General features: G+C 47.5%; 1 protein-coding gene and 1 long non-coding RNA gene across 2 annotated transcripts; one reads left to right on the top strand and one right to left on the bottom strand.

Annotated features, from left to right (window-relative positions):
• Positions 1 to 5,964: 5,964 nt before the first annotated feature.
• LOC120969446 (uncharacterized) lies at positions 5,965 to 8,896 on the bottom strand. Its single transcript, XR_005763678.2, has 2 exons — positions 8,699 to 8,896; positions 5,965 to 7,564 (listed from the first exon to the last, which is right to left on the bottom strand). It is a non-coding gene; the product is annotated as an uncharacterized lncRNA (long non-coding RNA).
• Positions 8,897 to 14,458: 5,562 nt separating this feature from the next.
• On the top strand, positions 14,459 to 15,558 carry LOC109733351 (2-hydroxy-palmitic acid dioxygenase MPO1). The gene is made up of 3 exons (XM_020292587.4): positions 14,459 to 14,955; positions 15,054 to 15,122; positions 15,274 to 15,558. Exons 1-3 carry the CDS (start codon positions 14,566 to 14,568, stop codon positions 15,367 to 15,369), a joined length of 555 nt encoding a protein of 184 aa, XP_020148176.1. The 5' UTR covers positions 14,459 to 14,565; the 3' UTR covers positions 15,370 to 15,558.
• Positions 15,559 to 15,768: the final 210 nt, after the last annotated feature.

Genomic DNA, 15,768 nt, shown 5'->3' with positions numbered 1-15,768 from the left:
GCGGCGTCATCGGGACGAAGGACTACCTTGTCGGGCCCCTGCTTTCTTGACCCTTATATCGCGTTTACAGTTCTCGAGTATAAGGGGTCTGCTAGTGTTGCTCTTAAAACGATAACTAGAAAAGCCTTTCAAACATTTAGGAATCTTGGGAACAAATTTACATGCCCATCTTCGATATCATTTTATAATGTTTTTTTGAACCTTATCAATTTATAATGTTGACAGGAGAACTGTCAAATCCATTGATTAGAAAAGGATATTACAAGAAGACCTCGGAGAAATAATGCATCGCATAAAGACATGTGTAAAAAACAAAGAGGCTGCTCGGTTTCGGAGGAAAACCGGGCAAAAACCTAAAACAAAGGCTAGCTAGATTAGACCTAAAGCACCACAATACATACAAAGCGACGGAAGGCTAACACACCGGACTAGGTACTCGAGCGCCTACAAAGCTACCAAAGTGCACACCGAAAACTGTTGTATTGATCCGCTCTGCCTCCTCCCGTGAGGGGAGGTAGGTGTGGTCGTAGGCGCCGTCCTCATGCACGGCTTCCTTCGTCGACTGCTCATCCTCCTCCAACGCCTTGCCCCTCCTCCTCTTCATCGCCCCCCTCCTCCTCTTCATCGGCTTCCTCGGCCATGGCTGCTGCGAGCTGCACCACCTCTGGCTCGTCATTGTAGTCATCGTCCGAGGATGACATCCGGCACGGCAACACCCCACTGCTCTACCCGCTGCAGGCAGCGAGCCATGGCCATTCGAACGGTGATGACAAAATTGGGTGGTGGCGACGGTGATTTGGGAGAAATAGGGCGGCCAAGAAGGATTTAGGGTTTGGTGTGGCACCGACGGGGTTTATACTGGCGTGGGCGGGTTCAGTTTGGCATCTTGCCGCCGGTTGAGCCATTTTCTCGATGAGAGGAGATTTGAGGAGAATGGGTGTGACGTGCTCAAATTTGAGCAGAGAAGGCATAGGGTTAACTCAAAATTTTGAGGAGTTATAGTTATAGGGCTTCCGTTAGCTACGGTTTGACTCCCCAAATGATGCCAACATGAGGAGTTACAGAACTTAAAGATTCTGATAGAGATGCCTTTAGTCTTATATCACAGCAAAAGACTTGCGCATTACAATGCATCCTGTTAAAAATCATCCATAATACCAGCAAAAACAAATCATCCATAATACTTGAAAATGCAAAACATCTCTATCATCATACTAATACAGAATCTAACATCATACAAGAAAATTTTGATGAAAGGAGAACACACCCTCCAATTTAATTAAAATAAAACTGATGATACAGCGGCCCGCGTTTAAAAGTTCAGGCAACAGCAGTTACAACGCTACACTAGGACAGGATCACTAAGTTCAACCACCACAAGACAGAACAACAGCCACCAGGTAGAACACATCACTCATCAAACTGAACCTACCAGCCTACCAACACAGAAACTAACACTACGAATCTCTACCATCCATCAACAACTCACCTGTCGCTGTGAGGACGAAGCCCTTCCAACTTCCATCTCAGATACATTATCCAACAATTACTCTGAGGATCAGTGATTACAAGGCTTGGTCGCACAGCTTCAGGAGGGAAAAACCATGTCGGACGCCACTGGACAGCATGACGTGGCGGTACCGCTGCAGTCCCCGACATCAGTGGCATGAATGTCTGATTCCTGATGTTGTAAACACCGGCATCACGAAGAGGATTTGCAGAATGCTTTGGCCAGGAATAGTCACACATGAAGTAGATGCAGTCCTCTTGGTATCCACTGCATTCTCCAGCGCGCAGGGACTTGGAGCTATGCTGGCCAAGAAAGAGCGCATGGCCATCCAAATCATTTACTGTTCTCCATCCAGCAGGATCGGTGCCCAAATCTGCCTCAAAAACCCCAAGTGCAACAGTACGGTTATGCTCGAAAAAGTCATCACTTGTTGAACGGGCAATAGGATGAATCCACCGTTTCACCATCAACAGTCTATCGCCACATTCAACTAGATACCGCCTTATCATATACGCCTTCTCTTCCGACAACGATTGAGGTATTCCACCTAACTCACCCATAGAGTCAATTATACACTCCATGGATGAAATACCAAGGTCCTTGTCTAATTCAAAGATGAATAGTTGGTCAAACCCCCCCAGCCCGTACAGCTTGCCATCAAAGAACGCAACACTACAGAGGAGCTTTGCTGGATGCTTATCATCTCTGAATGAGTCAGTGACAATCGGTGATTGACTAATACAAAGTGTACCCCAGTTACCATCATCCATGATCAGTGCAGCAAGTAGGGAACAGGGTGACGAGTCAAGTGGAAAGGGCACCACCAAGTTGTAGAAAATTGGGTTAATTCGGGGTTCGGGATCATATATCTCACGCTTCCATACCTTTGCTAGCTTAGGAAGCTGCAACCTGGTCTTGGAGAAAGGGTTCATCAAGTAGCACACACCATCATTGTGCATGAGGAATAGCAAGTTGTCAATGGAGCCCTGGCAACACGCACCTTCCGGTAAAGATATGTGGTGAATTTCACCGCTTGGAATGCCGAGGAGGGTGCCATCAGGGAGAGTGAGCCACGGGAATGGGAGAGGAAGGGTCTGCAACCTGCTATTAGAGCGCCATGGGTGGCAGACAGCTCTCAAACGAACACGGTCAGCTAGGGAAGGGAGGCGCTTGAGAACAAGTCCCAGGAGTTCTGGCGGAAGATCTGACCAAGGGCGAAATTCCGCAGCCTCCATCATGCAAATCTACAAGAGAAGACATATGATTCATAATTAGAAAGAGTTAAAACTGCAACTAGCAATACATATGCTTCATGTACCATTTTAAGGCTAAATTTCGTCAGCTCTATTTGAAAAGAAAGCTGCAGAAGTTCAAAGTATCATCAAAATATGAAGATGCGGGGGAACCATAAATACATCATGCAGAAATAAACTAGTGAAAGTACATTTGCCGAGTCACTTTAGCCTTGCTCTATGCATATATGCTCATTGCACTTGGTAACAACAGTTTGCAGGAAACAGTACAATAAGCACCATTTTGTTGGCATCATAATTCATAAGTATTAACTCCAAGGAAGATTAGATAGTGTACTAGGCACTCATTTTTCAAGATTCATTGATTCTCTTCCTCTGACTAGAAACACCAAATCAGCATCATTAGTATACTAACTATGAGAGAGCAGTGTTCCCAATGTCTCATGTGCTATATCCCAGCGGCAATGACCCAGCCACTGCACTTACTCCATTTTCATTTTATTTAGAAGAAAAGGCGGGTCTATTAAGTAAAATTATGTAGAGAAAAAGAAGTGACATCTTATTCAAGTACAAGCTGAAAGCCTGAAACAATGGCTGGGCATCACAGGAAAGTGTAGTACTGAACGAATATTTGCTGTTTTACATCAGCTTATTACCAAGCATAGACTAAAAGAAAACAAATTTTGGTTAGCCAAAGTAACATTTGTGATTTAGGCCTAATAGATGAATAGTAGCAGTGATTTTTTTTTTGCTAAAATAGGTGTTTTTGATGGATTGGCCCACCCAACAAGGTTGAACAATACTCGGCCCTCCTCATCCTATTTTTCTGGCTCCACCACTGAAAGAGGTGTCATTTTTCTTTCTTATCAAGAGTATATGCTGAAAGAGTGATATGCGTTGCATCAGAACCAAGAGCGACAGGTGTTCCTTCCTTTAGTGTATAATAAATTCATACACATTTCTACTAGGCATAGATCTACTCATTAACTGAAACAATTTTGGTAGAAAAACAAATAGGGATTTGCAAAAGAGGTGCCATTTTATATTTTCTTCAAGAACGGGAGAGTGTGAGATATTGAGAGGTCCGGATCAGAGCCAAACATTCCTGAACATTTCTAGTTCACACCAGGTAAAAAAACCACCAAGCATAGATCTACTAGAAGAAACAATGGTGGTCAGGCAAAGCATCAGTCCGCCCAGCCCGATCTACTGGAAGAAACCCCTCACAAGATGGAGAGTGCGAAGGCGGTAGGGCTTACAGCTTACTGCTGAGTCTTGTTGCCTCGTCGGCGAGCCGGTGGATGGCGGGGAACAGATTCGGCCTCCAGCAGATGAGGTGGGGCGGGAGGCTGCTAGTCACACGCAAGTCTCAAATCGCCGGAGAAGTAGGGATTGGAACCTGACCATGGGAGGGGAGAGAACCGGGGAAGCCCGATGGGAAGAGGACAGAGTGAGACCCTGCTCACATCAACTCTAGCACACCCGTATAAACGCACAAATGGTAAAAGTCCGGCGACTATACGAGTTTGATCCGGTTTTTGGGTCAGACCAGAGCCCATATAGCCGCCCAGCCCGTAAATTTTTTTAGGCTGGCCCGCAAATCGCCCTGCCCCCCCCCCCAATTCAGTATATCTACGGGTTTGCCGTCCGATACAGGCCGAAGCCCTATCCCCCACCGCCGCGTCTCACCCATTCCGCACTCCGTTTCTCATCGTCGGTGAGAAATCAGCCCCCCTCCCCCCATCCGCGACGATGTGGAGCTCTGGCCGGCGCGGTGGCGGCGATGACCCGGAGCGCAAACACTGCTTCACCTCCGACGCGGCGCGCAAGCGCGCGGTCAAGCGGTACACCAAGTATGGGTTGCTGGCTCCCTCCTCCGCCGCAAGACGGAGGAGTACGACCTCCGCCATGCGAGGCACTCTGACGCGGGGAGGTCTTCGGGCGCGGGGAGCACTTCCGATGCGGGGATGCTGCCCGTGAAGAGGGAGAGGGAGTCTGGGGACCTCCTCGCCGTCAAGATCGAGCTGGGGGAGGAGCGCCTGGGCGGCCGCGGCGTCATTGGGACGAAGGACTACCTTGTCGGGCCCCTGCTTTCTTGACCCTTATATCGCGTTTACAATTCTCGAGTATAAGGGGTCTGCTAGTGTTGCTCTTAAAATGATAACTAGAAAAGCCTTTCAAACATTTAGGAATCTTGGGAACAAATTTACATGCCCATCTTCGATATCATTTTATAATGTTTTTTTGAACCTTATCATTTTATAATGTTGACAGGAGAACTGTCAAATCCATTGATTAAAAAAGGATATTACAAGAAGACCTCGGATAAATAATGCATCGCATAAAGACATGTGTAAAAAACAAAGAGGCTGCTCGGTTTCGGAGGAAAACCGGGCAAAAACCTAAAACAAAGGCTAGCTAGATTAGACCTAAAGCACCACAATACATACAAAGCGACGGAAGGCTAACACACCGGACTAGGTACTCGAGCGCCTACAAAGCTACCAAAGTGCACACCGAAAACTGTTGTATTGATCCGCTCCGCCTCCTCCCGTGAGGGGAGGTAGGTGTGGTCGTAGGCGCCGTCCTCGTGCACGGCTTCCTTCGTCGACTGCTCATTCTCCTCCATCGCCTTGCCCCTCCTCCTCTTCATCGCCCCCCTCGTCCTCTTCATCGGCTTCCTGGGCCATGGCTACTGCGAGCTGCACCGCCTCTGGCTCGTCATTGTAGTCATCGTCCGAGGATGACATCCGGCACGGCAACACCCCACTGCTCTACCCGCTGCAGGCAGCGAGCCATGGCCATTCGAACGGTGATGACAAAATTGGGTGGTGGCGACGGTGATTTGGGAGAAATAGGGTGGCCAAGAAGGATTTAGGGTTTGGTGTGGCACCGACGGGGTTTATACTGGCGTGGGCGGGTTCAGTTTGGCATCTTGCCGCCGGTTGAGCCATTTTCTCGATGAGAGGAGATTTGAGGAGAATGGGTGTGACGTGCTCAAATTTGAGCAGAGAAGGCATAGGATTAACTCAAAATTTTGAGGAGTTATAGTTATAGGGCTTCCGTTAGCTACGGTTTGACTCCCCAAATGATGCCAATATGAGGAGTTACCGAATTTAAAGATTCTATTAGAGATGCCTTTAGTCTTATATCACAGCAAAAGACTTGCGCATTACAATGCATCCTGTTAAAAATCATCCATAATACCAGCAAAAACAAATCATCCATAATACTTGAAAATGCAAAACATCTCTATCATCATACTAATACAGAATCTAACATCATACAAGAAAATTTTGATGAAAGGAGAACACACCCTCCAATTTAATTAAAATAAAACTGATGATACAGCGGCCCGCTTTTAAAAGTTCAGGCAACAGCAGTTACAACGCTACACTAGGACAGGATCACTAAGTTCAGCCACCACAAGACAGAACAACAGCCACCAGGTAGAACACATCACTCATCAAACTGAACCTACCAGCCTACCAACACAGAAACTAACACTACGAATCTCTACCATCCATCAACAACTCACCTGTCGCTGTGAGGACGAAGCCCTTCCAACTTCCATCTCAGATACATTATCCAACAATTACTCTGAAGATCAGTGATTACAAGGCTTGGTCACACAGCTTCAGGAGGGAAAAACCATGTCGGACGCCACTGGCCAGCATGACGTGGCGGTACCGCTGCAGTCCCCGACATCAGTGGCATGAATGTCTGATTCCTGATGTTGTAAACACCGGCATCACGAAGAGGATTTGCAGAATGCTTTGGCCAGGAATAGTCACACATGAAGTAGATGCAGTCCTCTTGGTATCCACTGCATTCTCCAGCGCGCAGGGACTTGGAGCTATGCTGGCCAAGAAAGAGCGCATGGCCATCCAAATCATTTACTGTTCTCCATCCAGCAGGATCGGTGCCCAAATCTGCCTCAAAAACCCCAAGTGCAACAGTACGGTTATGCTCGAAAAAGTCATCACTTGTTGAACGGGCAATAGGATGAATCCACCGTTTCACCATCAACAGTCTATCGCCACATTCAACTAGATACCCCCTTATCATATACGCCTTCTCTTCCGACAACGATTGAGGTATTCCACCTAACTCACCCATAGTCAATTATACACTCCATGGATGAAATACCAAGGTCCTTGTCTAATTCAAAGATGAATAGTTGGTCAAACCCCCCCAGCCCGTACAGCTTGCCATCAAAGAACGCAACACTACAGAGGAGCTTTGCTGGATGCTTATCATCTCTGAATGAGTCAGTGACAATCGGTGATTGACTAATACAAAGTGTACCCCAGTTACCATCATCCATGATCAGTGCAGCAAGTAGGGAACACGGTGACGAGTCAAGTGGAAAGGGTAGCACCAAGTTGTAGAAAATTGGGTTAATTCGGGGTTCGGGATCATATATCTCACGCTTCCATACCTTTGCTAGCTTAGGAAGCTGCAACCTGGTCTTGGAGAAAGGGCTCATCAAGTAGCACACACCATCATTGTGCATGAGGAATAGCCAGTTGTCAATGGAGCCCTGGCAACACGCACCTTCCGGTAAAGATATGTGGTGAATTTCACCGCTTGGAATGCCGAGGAGGGTGCCATCAGGGAGAGTGAGCCACGGGAATGGGAGAGGAAGGGTCTGCAACCTGCTATTAGAGCGCCATGGGTGGCAGACAGCTCTCAGACGAACACGGTCAGCTAGGGAAGGGAGGCGCTTGAGAACAAGTCCCAGGAGTTCTGGCGGAAGATCTGACCAAGGGCGAGATTGTGCAGCCTTCATCATGCAAGTCTACAAGAGAAAACATAGGATTCATAGTTAAGCAGAGTGAAAACTGACACTCGAAATACATATGCTTCATGTGCTATTTTAAGACCAAATTTCATGAGCTCAATTTTATAAGAAAGCAGCAGAAGCTCAGAGTATCATCAAAATATGAAGATGTGGGGCAACCATAAATCCATCATACAGAAAAAACTAGTGAAATTACATTCGCCAAACCACCTAGCGATGTGCTACACATACACGCTTCTTGCACTTGGTAAAAACAGTTGCAGTAAACAATACAGTAAGCACCATTCCAAAGTAAGATTAGATAGTATGGTAAGCACTACTTTTTTCAAGATAATGAGGTGGATGACTATGACATTGAAGAAGATTCTTTGATTCCTTTCCTCTAACTAGAAACACCTACATTAGCAGAAAGAGTATACTAACTAGTATGTGACAGAATTGTGTTGACAATTTCTCCTGTGCAATAGCCCAACGGCAATGCCCCAGTCACAACATAAATTCCATTTTCATTTTATTTAGAAGAAAAAGGCTGGTCTATTAAGTAAAAATATGTACAGAGAAGGAAGTGCTATCTTATTCAAGTACAAGCCGAAAGCCGGAAACATTGGCTGGGATCACAGGAAAGCATACTACTGAATTAAAGCATAATACTGAATATATGTTGTATTACACCAGACCAAAATTCCATTACCAAGCGTCGACTAAAAGAAAACAACTTTTGGTTACGGAAAGCAGCAATCAATTACTTGCTTAAGAACATCTGAACGAGTGATATGATAGACTGACGGGTGTTGCATCTGAACCAAGAGTGAGAGGTGTTGCTCCCTTCAGTATAAACTCATGCACATTTTTACCAAGCGTAGATCTACTAACTAATTGAAAGAATCAAGGTAGAAAAGATTAAGGATCTGCAAAAGAGGTGCCGTTGTTTCTTCTTCAAGAACAACAGGGCGAGACATCGTGAGGATCACAAGATTTCTACTTTATACACCAGGTAAAATAGATCTGCTAGAAGAAGCAATGTTGGTCAGGTAAAACATCGATCCGCCCAGCCAGCTAGGCCCCTGACTAGAAATGGTAAGCAAATCGAAGGAGCTCAGGATCTAGGGCTTACAGCTTACTGTTGAGTACCTGAGCTCCTCCTAGTCGCCTCGTTGAAGAGGTGGTGGGGGCGGGGAACAGATTCGGCCTCCAGCAGGTGAGACAGAGGTAGTCACGGGCAAGTCTCACATCACCGGAGAAGTAGACATCGCCGGTCGGCCGGAGAATTAGGGATTGGGTTTGGGTGGGAGGGGAAGAACCGAAGGGAAAGCGAGAGTAAAGATATGCAATCAGATTAGCTGACGTAACGTTAGGGACACTGATGTATGGGCCATCTGGTTTGTGGCCCCACATGTCAGTGACCCTAAATCATCCAACCCTTTAATAACGCCCTAGATTTTTATTTTTGAACTAATAACGCTAGAATTATCTCAAAGACTTCCAACGATGTAAGATACATTCTCCAAAATTCTTAGATAGCCAAAACAATCACATATACATTTCGTATAGCAAATAAAATGTTGCTTTTGCAGTCGAGCCAGAGGCAAGAAAATCCTTGCTAGCCGGAGCGAACCCATTTGACTCACCCTCGATAACAAAATGAAGCACGCAACTGACCATTCGAGCCAAACATGCAACCATGACTAGGCCCATCGGTGCAATGAAACCAAATGTGTCCTCAGTGTCCAACACGAGCCGAAAGTGCACCATTGTTTTTGCTTCATCGTCTAAGTCGACATGACACTGTACCTTGTGTTTGAGAACTCCGTGTGCTAAGGCCCAGCTGGACCAGCGCACTAGAGAAGAAGTTGCCATTGTAGAAGCCTTTAGTAGGTCTAAAACCTCATAGTCAAACCATCTCATGAACAAACTTCTGCAAGCTTCACAACAACGACTGAGAGACCTTACTGTGGCGAAGAGGGAACACGAACCAACGGAGAGTGATATGACACCCGGGGGAAGAAAATGAGGTCACAATCATGTTGTTGCCGCAAAAATGACGGGGAACATCACCCCAATATGGCATTCCACCGTTTAGGCTACTGGATGCTCACAACACCCCCATCGCAAAGAGCGGGAAGAAAAATACCATAACCTAGACACCAACATAAAGACACGTGAAGCGCTCGCCCAATTCTAATGGTCTTGAGATGACATAGAACTACCTACCATATCCAACATCAACAGGAAACTTATTAGGCGTTGTCATCGTCCTTGCCAAAGCCAAAGTCATGGATAGTCAAAGACATAATTAAGACACCTAGACTATTGAATGCACATGAAAACAATGTCCTGGGTGTCCCAACCCTCCAACCGCCCGTCGGAGTAGCCAATGAGGTGATACCCCGGTGACGTCGAAATTCGGGGTTCCTACTTGCTCCTATTTTTGGATCTCCTATGCCATGTATGGTTTCACAAGTAGGAAAATGACTTCTTTTAAATGGCTTCTTTAAACTTTACTAGAAAGCTGTGTTTCCAAACCTTAAATAAATTCTGGAAATAATGCATGCAATACAAAAAGAAATTTTAGATACTAATTACTGCAAACAGCTTCTAATAACTTTTAAGAAGGGTCTTTTCTGTGGAAAAACATTTAGCTACGAACGTTCTGCAAAGACACTTTGGAGAGAGATGCAAAAGGAGAGAGGGGAGATCGCGCTGGTATCTATTCGTGCTCCTCCCACGGCTTGCTCATAATGAGGGTTCCGCCATAGCCACCTGTTGGGCCAAGGGCGAGGCCAAGGTAGAGGTTGATGCATGAGCAACTAATGAGGAGTGTGGAGCTACAACCAACGAGCACGAAAAGGGAGGTGATGGTGGTCCTCACCACCCCGCCTAGGGTGAAGGACCACAACCCATCAATAGTGTTGCCGGCCTCACCCCCGTGGAAGAATCCATGGTGCGCTAGATGCTTGATGGAATCAAGGCGGCAACGTGCAAGGGCGCAATCAGCGCATGCTTTTAGGTGGCTCGGGCGTTAGGAATATGTGAGGTTGTGAGAGAGGGAAAGGAGCTTCTTGGTCATGGTTCCATCGTCATGGCAGCCCGGTTGGGTATGGAACAAGAGATGTGTCAGTGTAATTTACCACAAATATCAAATATGGGGCATCATACATATAGAGGAACTAGCTAATGGGTGCATACGAGACAATGATTTTTACATAGGTTTAGGCTCTTGGAGCGAGGTAACACCCTACTTCCTGTCTTTGTGGATTTGTATTGATGGTTGCCTTGTATGAGGGAAAGGTTTGTGAGAAAGCACATATGGTGTATGAGATTGTGTGAGAAGGTGTGTTTAGCCTACCGATAGGGGGACTACCGAGTCGCTAGCCTAGCACACCCTATGACTATTAGGTTGGATTTGTCCTCCATGAGTATAGCAAGGGGATCATCTAGTGGGTATCGATCATAATCATCTTCCCTCGGAGGCGACGCATCAGACCCATGGCTCAGTCCTAGCAAGTGGGCACTCTCTGCGAGGGGGATGAGATCCCACATTATGATTTTCAAAGAATTGATGAGGACCCCTCAAGTAGGTGAGATTGAAGAATTCCCTCTATCCAACCGCAAGGACCTTGCTCTTGGTGAATTTTATCTGCAATTTTGGTGTTTCCCCATAGAGGGAGGACTTGAGGTTGATGGGATTCATATATGACCCCTCAACCATAATCATGGTGTCGACTGCATATTGAGGATGTGAAATCCCAACTCATGGGATAATATGGCCCATTAAGCAGCGGATGCGTCTCGTGTGTCGGCTGCCTCAAGGATGTTTGAAGCTCATCTCCCTATAGGTTTCAAAGAAACAAGGAGAGAGGGTCCTCTTGGTGAACGCTTCACGATGCACAAAAATAGGGGTGGACAACTCCATTAATGTTAATGGTCATGCGGCCGGTTGTGATCAGCTACATCTCCTAGCTAACCCATAGTTGATCGAAGTCACGGCGCTTTGGGACTTCTTGAAGGAAGTGCCAACCGAGGCGGTCATAGGCCTATTGAAAGTTCACTTTTAGTAATACTCCGTTCCAGTGTCTTGTTTTAACCTTGTGGATCACTTCATGCAAACACAAGGACCCTGTCCAAGAGGTGCAACCTTTTGTAAAAGTCGTTTGGTTTGGGTGAATGACCATATTCTCAACCAACGGCGACCTAGTGGCGCACACTTTGTAGAGGACCCTAAAATCCATGTTGACAACGTATGGTAATCAACCTAAATCGTCGGATATCCGTAGCCCCTACTACCTTGGGGGCCACTGTGATGATCCGTAGCCAGTCTAGAGGCGTGAGGGTCCCCACAATGAATTCCTGAAACATCCTCACTAGGTGGCCCTTGATGACACTCCAGAGCTTCTTGAATAAGTTACTCGGGAGGCCGTCTGGGCCAAGGGCCGAACTAGGGTCCATTGGGTTGATGACTGATAAGACATTCCTACTAGAAGAAGGGGGCTAAGAGTGTCATGTTCATCTCCCAATCCGCTTGATGGGAAGAGAGCCAAGCCTCGAGCGCCAGGGAAACCCCGCCTCTAGCTTCCACAGGGAATAACTCCTTGTAAAAGGAACATATGTGATCCCGTTGCTCCCCAGGGACAGAGATCAGACGCTCCTTGTGCTAAAGGCAAGGAATGGAGCACTTTCGGTGGAAGTAGGATTATGACCACATTTAGGGCTCTTTTGATCCAGAGGATTTTTATAGGAATTTCGGAGGATTAAAATCCTTTGAAACTTTTTCGATGTCCGTTTTGGATCGAATCCTACGGGAATTTTTCTAAGAATTTTTTGTACTACTTTCCATAGGATTTCTAGTATCCACTCAAACCACTTTGAAATAATCTTTTATTTTTTCTTTGATGCAATCAAACATTCAAAATCTTGTAGAACTAGATGAACATGACATTCTAATCCTATGTTTTTCCTATTTTCCGCGTCTTTAGAATCATGAAGATCAGAGAGCCCCTAAATCCTGTCAAATGTTGGTTAATCCGTGAACCAACCTATGGTTGGATGTTTAGGTGGACAGTGGTATCTCCAGCCCACCAGGGTTCAAGTGCTGGTGCTTGCATTTATTCCTGAATTTATTTTAGGATTCCAGCGATGAGCGTTCAATGGGAGGAGACGTTCCCGTCAACTACGAGGCGTCTTTGGTGACTTCGTCAATCGTTCAATGGGAGGAGACGTTCCGTCGACTACGAGACGCCTTTGGTAACTTCGTCAATTTCAAGATAATATGTCCGCTCAGTCTCTCGAAGATGCTCATAGGGATAGGATATGCGTGTGTGTTCATATGAATGAGTGTATACGTGTATATATGCTGTGTCTCAAAAAAAATGTTGGTTAATCCACCAACAACATGAAGGGAAGTGGTCGCCAAGCATGCAACTTTTTAAAGGAGGCTGTACTCATTTTGATAGGCCATCTCATTGATAAAAGGGAAGTGTGAACGAGAGGGAACGCGTCGGCCTTAATTACGTCTGCCAACCGTGACGGGCTGATGCAGCCATGAATGCTAAGAGCATCTCCAACAGCCACGCAACGCACCGCGCGTAAAAAACGCATTTGACGCGCGCTGTTCGCCTGGTTTGACGCGGCCGGCAGCGCTGACTCCAGCAGACGCGTCAAAATTGAGCGCGTGCGTAGCTCCAGCGGCCGCGCTAAAATGCAGCGCGCGCTAAACATTGCGTACATTTTTTTAATAAAACAATAAAATAAAATTCATAGATAAAAAAACGATACATAGATATTTTACATAGTTTCATAGCATAGATAGATAAAAACTACTAGATAATGCAAAAAAATACTAGATAGTGCAACTACATACGCAACTACAGCCTACTCCCAGTAGTCGTCGTCATCGTCATCGTCGCCATCCTCGCTGGTCTGGTCCGAGGTATCGATCCACATGTCCAACCAACGTTCGTCATCAGACGAAAAGATCGACTGCCCACCATTTTGAACGATTTCGCACTGCGATATCGCCAGAGCCTTTCGCCGACGCCTATCCAACCGCTCGTCGCGGCGCCTTTGCGTGTCCTCCTCGTGGCGCCTTGCCTAGTAGGCTTGCTCGTAGGTGACGTCCTCCGGGTGGCGCTGGCGCCACTCCGCCATGGTCCGCTCGTCCTCATGGGCGACGAGGAGGCGGCGCTACCGCTCAGCGTGCTCCGCACGGTCTTGTGCCGTGTGAAGACGAGGCGGCGGGGCGACGTCCAGCGCCTGCTGGAGCGTGTGGACGTCGTGGAAGTTCACCTGCGGGCGTGGCCTGCTTAGGCGCCACGCCGCCGCGTCGTACGCGCGGGCGGCCTCGTGCGCCGTCTCGAAGGTGCCGAGGCCGAGCCGGAGTTGGCCGGACCGTATCTCGGCGTAGAACCCGCCGTTGGGGCGCTGGCGAACGCCGCGGTAGCCCGACGCTCCTCGGCGGCGCGGCGGCATGGTGGCGCGTCGGTGGCTGGGCGCTGGAGCGGTGGCGCGCGTGGCAGCGAAAGCAACCGAGGAAGCGATGGAGGCGCGCGTGACAGCGGAAGAGGAAGGGAAATGTGTGGAATAGGCGCGTGGCGAGCGCCGTATTTTATAGACGCGCCGGAAGCGGTGCGTCAAAAATAGCGCAACCTGCCGCCTTTTCCCGCGCGCGCGACTTTCCCGCCACCGCTGGAGCGCGCCGAAACGTCCCGCGCGCGCTAAAAACTCGGTTTACCACGCGCGCGTCTTTTGGCGCGGTTGTTGGAGATGCGTAACGAAGTTATCAACCACAAAGCTTTTCCGTGGACGTAACCATGCAGTTTCACCGATGGTGACGCACGCAAACCAGGATTCACACGAAAAGCCATTTGAGAACCAACCCAATGGTGCACTTCGGCATACAAAAGGTACATACATTCTCGGCCTCACCATTGCTGGTGTGGTGTGTCCTTGCATGCTTGGTTTACTTTGAGTTACGACTAGCTTGGAGTTGGAGGTGGTCGTCCATGGAGGCCAAGAGGCGTTGGCGCGGCGTGCTGGACCTGGAGGCGCAGTTCGCCTTCTTCCGGTCGCAGCCGCGCCACCCGGTGAACGCCGCCGCGCACGCGCTGCTCGCTGGGCCCATCCTCTTCACCAACCTCCTTGTCCTCCACTTCCTGCTGCTGCCACTGCCACTGCCACTCGACCCGGCCCTCGCCCTCGCCCTCGCCTACGCCGCCTCCTACCTCGCCGTCGACCGTCGCGCCGGGGCACTCGCCGGGCAGCTCTTCCTCGGCCCCTGGGCCGCCAGCCGCGCCCTCGCCGCCCGCCTCGGCTTCGCGCTCTCCTGGAAGCTCGTGCTGGCCACGCAGCTCTTCTGCCGGACCTGGCAGTTCCTCGGCCATGGACTCATCGAGGTAACGACATCAACATTTGTTCTCTGCGTCTCCTTGCCACCACGTTCCTGTGATCCTGCCAATTGCTGATCACTTGCTGAATCTGCTTCTTCTTGCAGAAGAGAGGGCCGACGGTGAGAGAACTTCCCGAGGTGTTCCTCATGGAGCCATTCCTCATCGTGCTGCAGGTACAAAACATCAAAAAAATTCTTCCATTTTTTTATTTAAAAATCATGTGAATATGGACCTAAAAAAGTGGAATATATAACCTGCTTCTGCTACGAACTGAATCCCTTAACAGTACTCAGTAGCTGCTTGGCTGTTGTGTTGTGTGCACAGATACTCAACAAACTGTTTGGCTATGAGCCATACCCTGGATTCAGCAAGAACGTAGATAAGAAGATGGAGGAGCTCAAGCAGAGGAAGATCAACTGACCGGACATGTTCCGGTTGATTCTATAAAAGTAGCTAGCAAACTATATATGCCTACCATTTGTGCTGTTTGTGCATGTTATCTTACATATTGTGCTATCGAACTTTATGAACACACGATGATGTTGTGGTATTGATGCCTCGTGTGCCAGTCGCCGGGAAGGAGATGCATCCAGATTTTAGTCGCTGAAATGTTTCTCATGTATACAAAAATATACAATGTGTATGAGAAAGTATATCATGTATTTAAAAAATGTTAATCAAACATTTAAAAATTATTACTCAAGCATTTGAAAATGTTAAATCTGTATAGAAAACTATTTATCGTGTATACGAAAAATATATACCAAAAATACAATGCGTCTAAAAAATGTTGATCAAGTATTTAAAAATTATTAAAAC

Source organism: Aegilops tauschii, chromosome 7 (genome assembly GCF_002575655.3).
Source record: "Aegilops tauschii subsp. strangulata cultivar AL8/78 chromosome 7, Aet v6.0, whole genome shotgun sequence".
Lineage (NCBI taxonomy): Eukaryota > Viridiplantae > Streptophyta > Magnoliopsida > Poales > Poaceae > Aegilops > Aegilops tauschii.
The sequence above is the reverse complement of the archived record's forward strand: the minus strand, read 5'-3'. Positions and strand labels throughout refer to the sequence as shown.